The 14595-nt window shown below is 47.9% G+C and overlaps 1 protein-coding gene across 3 annotated transcripts in view; it reads right to left on the bottom strand.

Annotated features, from left to right (window-relative positions):
* Positions 1 to 83: 83 nt before the first annotated feature.
* Positions 84 to 14595, bottom strand: part of Nedd4l (NEDD4 like E3 ubiquitin protein ligase) — a 323634-nt gene continuing 309122 nt past the window's right edge. For all 3 annotated transcript variants that reach the window (XM_004654771.2, XM_004654774.2, XM_045134685.1), the window contains 5 exons: positions 13702 to 13761; positions 10947 to 11054; positions 9429 to 9525; positions 7863 to 7935; positions 84 to 4979 (listed from right to left, as the gene is read on the bottom strand). In XM_004654771.2, the coding sequence (XP_004654828.2) occupies positions 4877 to 4979; positions 7863 to 7935; positions 9429 to 9525; positions 10947 to 11054; positions 13702 to 13761 (441 nt within the window). In that variant the 3' untranslated portion in view covers positions 84 to 4876. The remainder of the gene's footprint in view (positions 4980 to 7862; positions 7936 to 9428; positions 9526 to 10946; positions 11055 to 13701; positions 13762 to 14595) is intronic.

Here is a 14595-nt window from a genome sequence, read left to right as displayed (position 1 = left end):
AATAGTATAAATGTGCAGACATTTAAACCCGTGGCACAATTAAGATAAATTCATGCAGAAGCTTTAAATCAGACAACCCATAATACTTGGTGTAGGAAATGTTCCAGCTTCCATAATTCTTTATTACATTATTTGACAAGTTGTATCACTGCTTTACAATGACTTCACTTTGTCACATTACTCTTGCTGTCAGGAGAACAAGCTACAATTTCTCTTCAGATCTTTCCAGAAGGCAAAAATAAAAGGACTTGTCTTTAAAACTTTTCCTGTGTGTATCAAATTCAACCATGTTTTAATTAAAGCTATTCTGATTGTGAAAATTAGCATTATCCATTAAGTTGTCTTAAAAAAAAAAAGTCAAGGTAGTTTGGTTTTGACCATTATATCAAATAGCACTCGGCTTTATATTAGAGGTGGATTTATAATAAAAAGTTATGAAACACTGAGAATTCATTTGGAATGCTTGGAACTCCTTTTACCTTAAAAGTTTATGTTTCATTTGATAACAGATCCTGAATGAAGAAATGACAGCAAGTAATGTCTTTCTAGGGTTCTCTCAGGCTCCAAGGGTTGGAATCCTCAGGACACAGCTTGGAGAAAACTGTAGAAGGGACTAAGCTTTCATTCCCTTTTAAGTCCCGATTATTCAGCAAGGTGTAAAAATGCTATAGAAATATATACATATATATTTGGACAGCATACATACGTATATATGTATATATGTTACATATGAAATAGCAAAAGAACAGAGTCACAGTTAACATGAAGGAAATGGTGACATTCCAGGGGTCATCAGTCTGTGTATGAGGGGCCGACTGGCTTTACATGGGAACACACACCTCTGTCGACACCGGTTATAGTCATGAGAAAGGCTTTCTATGCACAGATACCGGTGGACAGTGCGGCAGGCTAGAAGTGAGGCACCAAGAGCGATGTCCTTAGATCCTTACTGTGACTCCTTACCGAAATAAAACCGACAATGATGCGTGTGCTTAAACATTGCTTTGAAGGTAACATTTTAAACAAAGGATCAACACTGAATGAGACATTTCCTTGGAAAATTCCATACCAACAGAAAGCTACCCCATTGCTAGAAAACATTATACAGGCTCACAACCTAAAGCTACAGCTTTTTCTCTGACACACTGAAAACAATTTGGAGAGGAGTGTGAATACTCAAGTGTACAGACACTCTTCATTAAGGCTTATATAAATAAAAAGTGGTCCAAGATATATCACATTTTCTTCCCAGTTTTAAAGTCTAAAGTACAAAGTGGAGCTTATTTTAAACATATCCCCAGTCCTGAAATTGGCAGTTTTGACATGACTTTGGATATACCCCAGTGCCTAAATGAGACAGAGGTAGTGTTGTGGTCTTCAGGGGGCCAAGAGGGTGCAAGGCAGGCAGTGGCCCTGCACAGCAGCACCCCTACTGGCCAGGAAGCAAATAACACCCGACAGCACCTCTCCTGACGTGCCCAGGCAAGGTGAGGAGGGAAGAGGACAGAGGAGGAGGAGAGCTAAACGGCAGGGAGGGACTGGGCAGGTGGTGAGCCCAGCTTCTCTTTGTAGACTCTGATATTTCAAAGGTGAGATACAAGACTTTAGGAAAATAGAAAATGATCAATTGGTATCTGTTAGAACATGTGACATTGCTGCATATGAACCTGACTTTCAAGAGAGCAACATGGAACCTAGCAAGATTAAAAAGCAACAGTACATGTCATTTGTGCAGCAATACAACATGTATGAACTGGTTCACATATTTTGCAAACAATTTCTCAGAGTCTTCACTGCTGGACCCTTATGTTTGGGCACAATTCCTAGCAAGCCACTTTCCATCTGAGTTTAGGGATGATCTAATGTTCCCTACTCAAGGTCTTTGGAAACCAAATTTCTTTTTCTTACTCCCTCTGCCTCACTTGCTTCCCCCCACCCCAACTGTCAGGGCTAGGCTTTGTACATGTTAGGCAGGTACTCAGGCATGATGGGACAGCCCCAGCCCGGAAACAGAAATTAAGTATGTATCTCTGGTTCGTGTGACGGAGGGCTGGCTATTGAACAGTCTAAAGGATGGTGTTTCACACAAGGACAGTGCACAGAGTACCTGTAGCACAGGCAAATGCCTCCTGGAGACAGTGGGTTAATCCAGATTCACGCACAGACCAAAAAGAGCAGGGACAGTCATACCATGGCAGCCTTAGGATGCTTAAAGCCCTTCCATGCAGTGCAAGTCCTGGCACATACTACAAGCCTCACAGTAGACAGCCCACACAGTTTCAGGATGAACGAGAGCTCTTCAGCTCAGGAGGAAAGGAACACAGACACAGCCCGGGACACACAACAGCTTGTCTGCCCAGAGAAGCCAGATGGTCAGCCCTTCCCTAGGCCAGCTAGCTGCAGTGGGGATGGCCCAAGGAATGACCCCACAGCTTGCTCCTCAGGTGGGACAGAGACTCACCCCCATCACCTGCAGTGATGTCACTGGTGACAAGACACAGGACCATTTTAGGAAAAGAGTGAAACTCCACCAACTGTTGAGAACTGGAGAATGCCATATCAACATTCAATCCAGCAGTAGTTTTTTAAATCAGGTACTTGTAAGGGGCAGATACTTGTAAGGGGCGAACTTTAGTGCTAGGTACAATGACTATGTGTCCAGCATTCCCAGGAGTATATTTCAGTAATTCTTTTCTATTACTGGCCTTAGAAATGACTAGTTTTTCATTTCATATTTGTAATACTTTTGGCTTAATAATGCTATATATTTTTTTTAACACACGGCTTACAGAATGAATAATCTGTATTATTCATCAAGACTGGACTTCTTCTCCGGAATGATGTGATCACTCTCCAATTTCATTTAATCACATTTCTCAGCTCAGGCTTTGGTGCCTTTAACAGAGAGATGGCTCAGGATGAGGAAGGTTACACAAAAGCTGTGTATTTTTGTCATTGAAATATTTTTTATGTTAACTATAGGGAGAAAACTCACTAAGAGACAAAAATAGGAGCATTATTACTTTTATAATTACTCAATACCTAAGTGTCTGACCACTACTAAGTATCCTAAAACCAGTGTGAAAGGAAGCCAGTCCTCAGCCTGGAAGAATTGACCACCTTCTGGGAGCTCAGTCCCCTGTGTTCCTTTGGACAACTCAGTTACCATGACAAGCACCTGTGACTTCTCCCAGGCCACCCAGAGCTGTGTACACACAAGTAATTCCTTACACCAAAAGTCCTTCTTACAAAACAGAGACCTCAAAACCAGAAGATTCTGGTCTTATCTACAACTGTCAAGAGATGAAATATCCAGTGTCCCCTACCTTCTGTGACAGGGTCTAGGACAGCAGGAGTTAAAAGGACAGTGGGATGCTGAACTCCCATGCCGTCTCATGTATCTTCTTGGAGCGCAGCAGAAATGTGGGACGGAGACTGAGGATCTTCACAAACACCCTCACCCCTCCAGGCAGCCTGCGCTCAGCGGGCACCCACAGGTGCTCCACCTTGTGTCTAAAGTAACACTCAGTGCAGAGAGCTGAGGCAGCAGTAAACAATACCGAGGCATGCAACAAGTCACCCCTAACGAAACCCAGGTAAGTGTATATTAAGTGGATCCTTGTCGCTGAGTACAGAGAAATCAATCAGAAAGCATTTGGAGAAGACAGGTGTGTAGGCTCCGAGTCATATCCAGGATTTTATACACGAGCAGCCAGATTTACAACAGAGAAATATTGCACCAGAAAGGTGTGTGCAGGGAGAAGAAATCATCACATTGAGTTTTTTTTAACAATAAGAAATGATAACACGACCAGACAGGACCTCCGTGTGTGATCTAAAGCGCCTCCACACTTGGTGCAGTCCCAGCGAGAATGGGCCACAAGTGCTGTCAGCAAGCACACAGACAGACAGGAGACCACTGGGCCTGGCTTCCTCCATCTTGATCAAGCAGCGCCAACTTTCATTCAAATTGTCTCTACCGCAAACAGCACAGGGAAACCAGAACCCAGGGAGACTGTACAGGGGGTGACGGGAGGGGTAGAGGCTTTCTCGTGACAGAGGATGGTCCAACCCTGTCTCAAATGTGCGACTGCACCCGTGCATACTTCTAAGGAATGGTGGCCGTCACTCCTCTCAAGTACACGCAAAGATGTCATGCTATGTATGTTACAGTCCTCTCAGCCCGCAGCTATGATCTAAGTTTGTACAAAACAAATATCCAGTTTCTTTTCATTCTGAGCATGGAAAAAATTGGCATTATGCTTAATGTTGCATTTGACGTTCTCTCAAAGTATTTGTCTGTAGAAGGATTTTGGACAAAAATTAGTCTTCCAAGAATCCTAACAGAGGGTGAGGAGAGCCAAAGTACTTCAAAAATAAAAATGTCACTGACATTAAGCTTGGTATGAAATTCAAATACAAAAAAATATGCTCACTTCTCTGAGTACATGAGACATCTTTAATTGTAATGAAATAAAATCTGAAATCGGTCTAAATCATTTTAAAAAGTAAACATGAGCTGTAATACTATACCTGTAGAGCGATTAATTCCATTCATTGTCATTAGAAAGTATGCAAAATATTTATTAAGGGCTTTGCCTGCAGAGGCATAACATAAATAGATCACGTCCTCCTGAAATGTAATTAGTGTGCACATCAGTCAGCCGGTTGAGAATTGGTGGTGAGAGGCGGGCACTGGAGCTGGGGCTGGGGTCCCCTGGGAACTCTGGGCAGGGCCCAGAGGCGGCTCGGCTCAGGAGCCAGGCCGGGCAGCTGCCTCTGTCACCCGCTCCGCAAAAGTCTGCTAGGCAAATGCGAAAGTGCACTCGGATCTTGTGGGATGGGCGGTGGCCCCGGGCAGGGCAGGAGGCCTTCCTTAATCCACCCCTTCGAACCCTTGAGCGTTTTCCACGGCCATGAGAAGTTTCTCTCGTAAATCTTCAAAGGTTTCGTACGGAGGTAAGTCAAGGCGATTAAAGCTGTGGAACGAACAGAAGTGGAGCTGAGTGGCGAGCGGCCTTACTGTTGTGATAGCACTTCCTAGATTTGGGGAATTGGCATCGGCCGTTTCAGCGAGACTGAGACAGTGGTAGCCATGATTTTGATAAACTAAAAATCAAGTTCTAGCTATGAGACTGGCCATCTCTAAACAGTCCACAGGATCTTTAAATATTTATGGTCCAGGACCCCTCTGCTGCTGGGAATAAGGCAAGTACCACACATCCACACTGATACTGAAAACCTGTACGACACCAAGAATGTGCGCATCGGGAGTGATGGATGGTGCAGGCCATCTGTGGACCCCAGAGCAGAGCCCAGGGGCACCACTCCTCAGTCAGCAAGCCAGTGACGTTCTGAGTGAGGAGCCGCATTCCTAAAAAGTCCCCATGTCCCAGGAGGCTTCAGTGGTTCCAATGCACTGTCTCTGCTCAGAGTGAGATGGACAGCCTCTGCAGGGAATCCAGCCTACGTACAGGGCCAGGTTCAAGCCCTGATTCTGCCTCCAGTGTGATCTGGGGTAAGCCGCTTTCTCTCTGAATCCGTCTGCTCATCTGTGAAAAGGGGAAACTGCTCACAGGAGTGTGGGAGGATGAAATCGGAACATATGTAAGAGTTTTATAACCTGTTATCCTGAGCAAGTGTCCAGGTACTCCATGGAGTTAAAAAATGGTGGACTATAAGATGGCCATCAAGGAAGGCTCCCCAGTGCCATCCTCCAGGGGTGGCTGTGCCCAGTCAGCCCAGCTCACGAGTACTGAGTGTCGGCACTCTGCAAATGCCCTGGGTTCAGCTGCTGTTACCGCATTTTTAAATTAATTATTATTATTATTATTATTTTTTGGTTTTTCGAGGTGGGGTCTCACTCTTGCCCAGGCTGACCTGGAATTCACTCTGTAGTCTCAGGGTGGCCTCGAACTCACGGTGATCCTCCTACCTCAGCCTTCCGAGTGCTGGGATTAAAGGCGTGCACCACCACGTCCGGCTAATTTTTTTATTTTAAAAAATATTTTATTTTCATTTATTTGAGAGAGAGAGGGAAGGGGAGGAAGGGAGGGGGAGAGAGGAGAGAGGGAGAGAGAGAATGGACAGAGCAGGGTCTCCAACCACTGCAAACACACACGCCACCTTGTGCATCTGGCTTACTTGGGTCCTGGGAATTGAATGGAGGTCCTTTGGCTTTACAGGCAAATGTCTTAACCACTGAGCCATCTCTCCAGACCCCCCACCTTTTTTGAGGTAGAGTCTTAATCTAGCCCAGGCTGACTTGGGTCATCTCAGGCTGGCTTCGAACTCACAGCGATCCCCCTACCTGCCTCCTGAGTGCTGGGATCAAAGGTGTGTTGACACCATGGCCATCTTGTTACTACCTTTATCACTGAAGCCATTGTAACCCTTACCGCCTCCCACTCCAATCTCCGGACTCCATCACTGTAATAAGCTCAGAATCCCGCCCTAGAGTAAAGATGAGAACCGGTGGACAGTGCCTACTTTGGGTGGTCATCAGTTTGAGGCTGAAGAGGGCACACACGTCAGCAAGGGTCTGTTGGGCAGTGGCCACGCCCATCCACCCGGTCGTGACTGCTAACAGAGGAGGAACAGGCACCACAGGGGAGCAGGCTCTCTCCTCTGGACCCTTCTAGGTGGCAAAGGGCACGCCTGCTGGGAAAGCGGCGCAGGTCGACCTGGCCACACAGGCTTCGCAGTGTCACTGCCCCGATAAAGACAGGGCGACGCTGCCCACCGTTTCCAGAAGCCACATTCCCCTGCTTCCTGCAGATCAAGAGGGAAATGCCTGGGCAGAAATCCCAGCATGAGGGAGTTCTGAGTTAGACCAGTAAGAGGCTTGCTGAATGCTGTTAAAAAAAAAAAAAAACAAAATTGGGCCGGGCGTGGTGGCGCACGCCTTTAATCCCAGTACTTGGGAGGCAGAGGTAGGAGGATCACCGTGAGTTGGAGGCCACCCTGAGACTCCATAGTGAATTCCAGGTCAGCCTGGGCTAGAGTGAGACCCTACCTCGACAAACCAAACCAAACCAAACCAAACCAAACCAAACCAAACCAAACCAAATCGGGGCTGGAGAGATAGCTTAGTGGAGCTTGCCTGCAAAGCCTAAAAACTCATGGTTCAAATCTCCGGGTCCCACGTAAGCCAGACGCACAGGGACGCAAACACACAGTGTTGCCCATGCACACAGGGGGCACATGTGTGGGGAGTTTGCAGCAGCTGAAGGCCCTAGTGTGCCCATTCTCTCTCTCTGCCTCTTTCTCCCTCTAAAACACAAAACCCAGTGGGTTGAGTTTGTTGTGCTGGGTGTGGTGTGACTCTTTCAAGCAAATACACACCAAACCTCTCCATCCCTCTGCAGCCTGGGAAGGCCTTCTGAGGGCACCCCAGCCCACACTGTGCCATCGATGACCATGAGCCATCTATTGCCCTCACTGCTTCTCCAGCCATGATGACATTATTACTAAGCTCCAGGGAATTACAGGATCTTGACAGGCATGGAAGGCCTTTGAAAACTGATGCTGTTATGGGGGAATTTTTATCCTTAGTTCTACACAACCAGTTGAAGATGGCAGCAAAAAGCTCCAACTGTGTGACAGGCCGGGGCTGCCGTCCCCACAGATGGTAAACAAGGCCGTCTCTGTTTTAGAACAGTCGGGAAGGATGTGTTTGAGAACGTGGAGGCTCGGAGTCCTGCATCTGTGCACACCCTGGGCCCATTCAATCTGAGAGTGCATCTTACGTTCTCCTCTGCGCCCCTGTCCTTCCACACTGGGAGTTATTCACGAGCGGGATGTGTCACATATAGCTGGGTACGTCAGATGGCACTGACCACCCTTGGGGCTTTGCCACTCACCATGTGTGAGCTCGGGGCAGTTTTTCAGGACTGCCCCACTGCTCTATTGTAAACAGCTGAGGACCATTGGAACCTGCACGGGAGACAAAAAGACGCGTCAATAGGGCGGCCGTGGTGGGGCAAAGATGTGACAGGACAGAAGAAGGAAGAAGGACTGGGGCGGGGGCGGGGGGGCGGCCTGCCCAGGTGCGTCCTGAGACATTCTTGTGCTGTGATGTCGTGGTTCCTGTGGGAAAGCACAGGTCTGCACGAGCCCAGCTGCCTCTCCTGCAGGACAGAACCCACCTAGGTGCAAGGGCTGTGGTCGTTCCTTTATCAATGTTCTAAAATTATTATTTATTAGCGAGGAGAGGGGGAGGTGAGGGCCTCTTGTAACTGGACAGGAACTCTGGATGCATGCGCTTTGTGCATCTGGCTTTATGTAGACACAGGGGAATTGAACCCTGGCAGGCAGGCTTTGCAAGGATACAGCTTTAACCACTGAGCACTCTCCCTAGTCCTAATGGCGTGTTTGAGGAAACAAACCCAGTGTGGGCTTTCACATCCTGAGCAGAAAGGAGGAGTAGGGTCCTTCTAACCATCATGGCTCAGATTCTGCAAATGTAGTTGTTCTTTTCATGCATGTGTGCGTATGTTCACGTGTGTGGGGGCACACCCATGTGTCTGTGTGCGTGCCTGCACATATGCACACATTTATGTATAGGCCAGAGGCCAAACCCAGGCAGCATCCTCCAGAATGTCACCTGTCTCTTTTGATAAAATACTTTTATTTATTTTTTGGATAGTGGGAGAGAATGGGCTCACCAGGGCCTCTAGCCACTGCAAAAGAACTCTGGATGCATATGCCAACTTGTGCATCTGGCTTTACATGGGCATTTAGGAAACTGAACCTGGATTCTTTGGCTTTGCCAGCAAGTGCCTTAACTGCTAAGCCATCTCTCCAGCCCTCCATCTCTCTCCCTTTTTTTTTTTTTCCAGGTAGGGTCTCGCTGTAGCTCAGGCTGACCTGGAATTCACTGTGAAGTCTCAGGGTGGCCTTGAACTCATGGTGATCCTCCTACCTCTGCCTCCCGGGTGCTGGGATTAAAGGCATGTGCCACCACGCCCGGCTCTGTCTCTCTTTTTGAGAAAGGGTCTCTCACTGGCTTGGAGCTCACCAACTAATCTACACTGACTAGCCAATGAGCCCAGTCCTTGTCTCCACCTCTCCAGTGCTGTGATGACAGGCTCGTGCCCCCGTGCCTGGCATCTTATCATGGGTTCTGGGGATTGAACTCAGGTCCTCAACCTGAGAGACCAGCACTTTACCAACTATTTCCCTAGCTTCACAAACCTTGCCTTAAAAGGTGAACCACAAAGCTCCAGTAGGAAAAGAGAGAGAAAAGAGAAACCATGGCTGGCTCTCTCTAAGCAGTGACCGCATCCCTGCAGGTGGACGTGACCCTCCCGTTTCATGTCTGTGGGTACCAACACAAGCACACCGGGCCAGAGAGGGACCTGGGAGGTGGAGTGAGGCCCGCCGGAGGGCCCCCAGGAGGGCAAGGGAGTGGGAGGCATACTCCTTACCATAAAGCTCGGCAAACCCGTTCATGGGCACGCGGGACGTCCCCGTGACGAACTGCAGCAGCCGGATCCGCTTCTCGGCGTCCATCAGAAGCACGGCCTGCGAGCAGAGGGGAGGTCGCGTGTCCCCGCGTGACACCACCACACGCTGCCGCGGCGGCGGTGGCGAGCGAAGCCCAGTTCTCACTTACATGGCTCCGAGAAAGCGGGGCCCTCCCTGCTTTTTATAATGGCCGCCCCCATCTGGCTTTCCTAATCTGAGTGAGGGAGAGACCTCCAGCTCCTTTTCTTCTCCTGCCAACAGGCCAAATTAAATGACATAAGTGCAAGCTCTCGGATGGCACTGAGCTCAGGTTTCTATGGTCAAGGCCTGCCAGCTCCCCTAAGCCAATTACGACTACCCAGTGTTCCAGAAGGCTCCATACGAGGGAAGCCAGGTGATGAGATGGGAAGGCAGAAAGCTCCCTAACGATAACATTTTATAAAAAGAAAAACAGACAAAAATAGGCCTCTTAACCCATCTTTGTGTCTCACTTGTCTAAGTTATTGCAGGGACTGAACTGGCTTGACTGGGTATGCTATTTGATCTGTTATAAAAAATATCTGCAATCAAAGCTGAGTAGAGTTTGGTCTCTAAGGATTCTTCTCTGTACTTTCATGGGTACTTGAAGTATCAATAACAGCCATTCAGCAATTAAAACAACTACCTTGCTCCCTGCCTCTACAGCTTTAAGAGAGGGTCTTTATACATAACCCAGGCTGGCCTTGAGCTCCCAATAATCTTGCCTCAGCTTCCCAAGAGCTAGGATTTACAGGCATGTGCCACTCCATAGGGTTGCTTTCCAATTAGTTTTTGGCTAGGCATGGTGGCACATCCCTTTATATGAGAGAGAGACAGAGAGAGAGGGAGAGGGGGAAAAAGGGAGGGGGAAGAGGGAATTGGTACACCAGGGCCTCCAGCCACTGCAATTGTACACCAGATGCATGTGCCCACTTGTGCACATGTGTGACCTTGTGCATCTGGCTTACGTTGGAAGCAGAGAGTAGCACATCGGTCCTTAGGCTTCACGGGCAAGCACCTTAACCGCTTAAGCCATCTCTCCAGCCTGATTTCCAGTTTTTTGAATGTAGATAATCACTTTTTATTGTTAGAGGGATTATCTACTTTTATTTTATATTTAAATATATAATTTACTTGAGTGGGGGGAGAGGGAGAGAGATCCACACCGTATGGGCCTCCCAGGGCCTTTCGCCATTCCAGACGCCTGTGTCACTTTGTACATCTGGCTTTATGTGGGTCCTGGGGAAGAAAGCCCAGTCCAACAGGCTTTGCAAGCAAGTGCCTAAGTTGCTCCAGCAAGGTGGTGAAGGCAGGATAGGGTTCTCTTACGGGGATTCAGGCTTACAAGTTTTGCTCTTCACGGAGGTTCCAGAGCTCGGGCTCAGCCCGTCTTCCCCCCACCGCCCACAGTGCAAGCCCTAGTCCTGGGTGAGGCCAGGCCCTGGAGGGGTTGGCATTACCTTCCAGAACCACTGGATCACAGGGTGATTGGGGCAGTAACCGTTTTTGTAGATAGAATGCTGTCTCCAGTCATTGACGTCGACGTCGCCAAGGCCGCACATCAGCAACTAGTGAAGAAATTCTACACTGAGAAATCACCTTCCTCAGCGGTAGTATCTGTCACTGTGTTAAACAGGCAAGGTGGCAATTCACAAACACTAATGAACGCGGATGCGTGCTCTAACCTTCCTGTCACATCAGATCAGAGCTGGCACTGGTACCCAGGGTGACTCAATGCTCACCCTCCAACAAGGCCGTTCCATTTCATGCTGGGAAAAACTGGTCATCTTCCCTGGTCTCTACACATAAACACATACTCATGGATGTCTTGGTACTGTATGTATGTGAGTAGCATCCTGGCCCCTACCCCAGAAGGGTAACTCATTTGAACCTTTCAATTAGTGCTTATGACAGCAAGGACTCTTCTCCTAAAGGTGATGGAGGCATCTCATCCTTCTAGCAGCCTGCAGGGGACAAGGCAGTACATGGTTCCCTTAATACTAGTATTTAGTCTAAGGTTTGCTTTTCTTTTGGTAAAAAGATTTTATTTTTATTTATTTATTTGAGACAGAGAGGTAGGGAAAGAGAGATAGAGAGATAGAGAGAAAGTGAGAATGGGTGTGCCAGGGTCTCCAGCCACTGCAAATGAACTCCAGACACATGCGCCACCTTGTGCATCTGGCTTACATGGGACTTGGAGAATAGAACCTGGGTCCTTAGGCTTTGCAGGCAAGTATGCCTTAGCCACTCAGCCATATCTTCAGCCCTAAAGGTTTGCTTTTTTGTCATGTAAGCCTCCCATAGAATGAAAGCTTCCTGTGAAGGGCTGGGGAGATGGCTCAGCAGTTCAAGGTGCTTGCTCAACAAAGCCTGATGGCCTGGGATTGATTCCCCACATGCCTGTGTAAAGCTGGACAGGCATGTGTTTGTAGCAGCAAGAAACCCTGCATGCAAACAAAAAAATATTTATTTATTTGAGAGAGAGAAAGAGGGAGAGAGACAGAGAGGGAGGGAGGGAATGGATGCGCCAGGGCCTCCAGCCTCTGCAAACAAACTCCGGACACATGCGCCCTCTTGTGCATCTGGCTAAGGTGGGTCCTGGAGAGTCAAGCTGGGATTCTTTGGCTTTGCAGGCCTTAACCGCTAAGCCATCTCTCCAGCCCCTCAAAAATCTTTTTTGTTTTTGGTTTTCAAGGTAGGGTCTTACTCTAGCTCAGGCCGACCTGGAATTCACTCTATAGTGTCAGGGTAGCCTTGAACTTATGGTGATCCTCCTACCTCTGCCTCCTGAATGCTGGGATTAAAGGCATGTGCCACCACACCCAGCCCAAATCATTTTTTTAATGTGAATTTCTGAAAGGTTTCCTGTGGACCAATGAATAGGCTATTCCATCAAATAGATGAGTATCAGTGAAAGAACCCTAACTATGTTCCTACGCTTGCCTGGGGCCAGCCTTGCTGAGTCAACCCAGGAGGTCGTTTACTTCCTGCCTCTGTGACTCCGACTGTGCGCGCTGCCTGATTTCTGGGGCAGCTATCTACAAGCTTACACTTCAAGTACAGCCGGTCTGAGACATGTGTTGTTGGTTGAGGCTTGGGGAAAAGGCTGAGGGGCACCAGTGCTGTGTGGACAGACACAGCTGCCTTCCTTCTCCAGCGTCTCTTGACACCCAAAGGGTGAGGCACAGTTTGGGTGGTCAAACTGCTCTCTAATCCGCACCGATGCTCAGAAGCTAACATGGACGGTCACTATACTACCTTCTCTTACTACCTTGCAGCTTTCTAGGTTCCCTCCCCCCTTTGTGCATGTGTTTCTTTATGCATGATGTGTGTATGGTGCACGCATGTGTGTGTTCAGATGCAGGCGTGTCCAGATGTGTAGGCCCTGCGTACAGGCCAGAAGAGAACGTTACGTGTCTGTCATCCATGTGTTTCCTTGAGAAGGAGTAGCTCACTGAACGCACAGCTGCTGTTTTTGGTCAGACTGGATGACCAGAGAGCTCCAGTGACTCTCTGCTCTTCCCAGGACTGGAGGGATATGCATGCTACGCCCAGCTGTTCACATGGGCACTGTGGAACCGAACTCCGTGCACATAAGGTGCCTGCGGTCCCATGCTACTGCAGCCAGTGTTTTTACACGCTGGCTAGCTTCCTAGCCCCTCTAATGCTACGTTTGCTTTTCTTTTCTTCCTTCCTTCCTGTCCTTTCTTTTCTCTTCCCTTCTTCCATCCCTCCCTTCCTGAGAGAGGGGGAGAGAGATAGAAAGAGAGTATGGGCATATCAGGGATTCTTGTTGCTGTAAACTACAGACACATGTGCCACTTTGTGCATCTGGCTTTATGTGAGTCAAACCAGGGCTGGCAGGCTTCGTGAGCAAGTGCCTTCAACTTCTGAACTGTCTCCCCAGCCTCCTCTAATGTTTTCTTCTTACCCAACATAAATCACTTCAAGTTCAAGAGCACATACTTGCTACAGCCCCCAGAAGATGCTGACCATCACCTGTGGTTGTCTCTCCCATTCACTTGCCCTGGTGGAGACTGGAGGATCAAATTATAACGAAAGAAGGCCCCCCCCCCCCCACTAGTACTTCAGCACGTGCTGGGATTCATCTGAAAGCATTCAGTACCTCATAGATCAGACATACCAATACCATCTGGAAGGTAATGAGAGACACTTAGAAACTTCTACTTCATATAAGACATTGATAACACAAACCTCTAGCTCGTTCTCATCAAAAATTTTGATCAAGTCAATTGGAAGCAGTTCTGTGAATCCCTGAAAGGAAAATACAAAACCACTTGTAAGCACCTTTTTTTTTTTAAGGACAAATTTTGCAGGGCAAAGCAAGCTTTTTTTTTTAAAAAGTATTTATTTGCATATGTGTATAGTATGGAGCACCAAGGTCTCCACTGAAGAGTATGCCAGATGTTTATACCACTTTTTTTATTTTTGCATTTGGTTTTCTGTGGGTGCTGGGGAACTGAACTCAGACCAGAAGCTTTGCAAGCAATTACCTTTAACCACTGAGATATCTCCCCAGCCCGAATAGATAAAACACAACCCTTACTGGGCCATATCAAGTGATCACAGGCCTAGTAATAAAAACAGCCACAATACAGAAGTCTTGACGCATCATAGGATCTAGAACTTGCAGGTATTTGAGTACTTTCTGAAACTCTGTGTGTGAGACCATAGAACACTGTAGACAAGTGGCTTCCACAAGTGACTTGTGCCATGCCATTGTGAGTCAGCGTGTCCTAAAATGCACGATCTACAGATGTCTAAGAGGCACATTTAAAAATAACGTGCTGAAGGCATGGAGGTAAAAGACAAAAGGAGGAGGTGTGAGTTGGCAGCCGGGAGACAGGGAGGGCAGCAAATCACACTCTGGTGCCCGGGCTGTCACGAACCAGGGGACCCTAAAGGAGGCTTTCAATGCTGTGGTAATGCCAGGATGTTGGGGCAGGGATGGGAATTTGAGTCCTGGGGTTTCTCAACGAAGTAAAAGAAATGCAAAATGTACCCTTACCAAGCCTGCCCACACATTTTATACCCCCCCCCCCTTTGAAAGCTTTCTTCTCAGGTCAGAACTTTCTTCATGATGCGTAG

The sequence above is a fragment of the Jaculus jaculus genome, chromosome 15 (genome assembly GCF_020740685.1).
Source record: "Jaculus jaculus isolate mJacJac1 chromosome 15, mJacJac1.mat.Y.cur, whole genome shotgun sequence".
NCBI lineage: Eukaryota > Metazoa > Chordata > Mammalia > Rodentia > Dipodidae > Jaculus > Jaculus jaculus.
The sequence above is the reverse complement of the archived record's forward strand: the minus strand, read 5'-3'. Positions and strand labels throughout refer to the sequence as shown.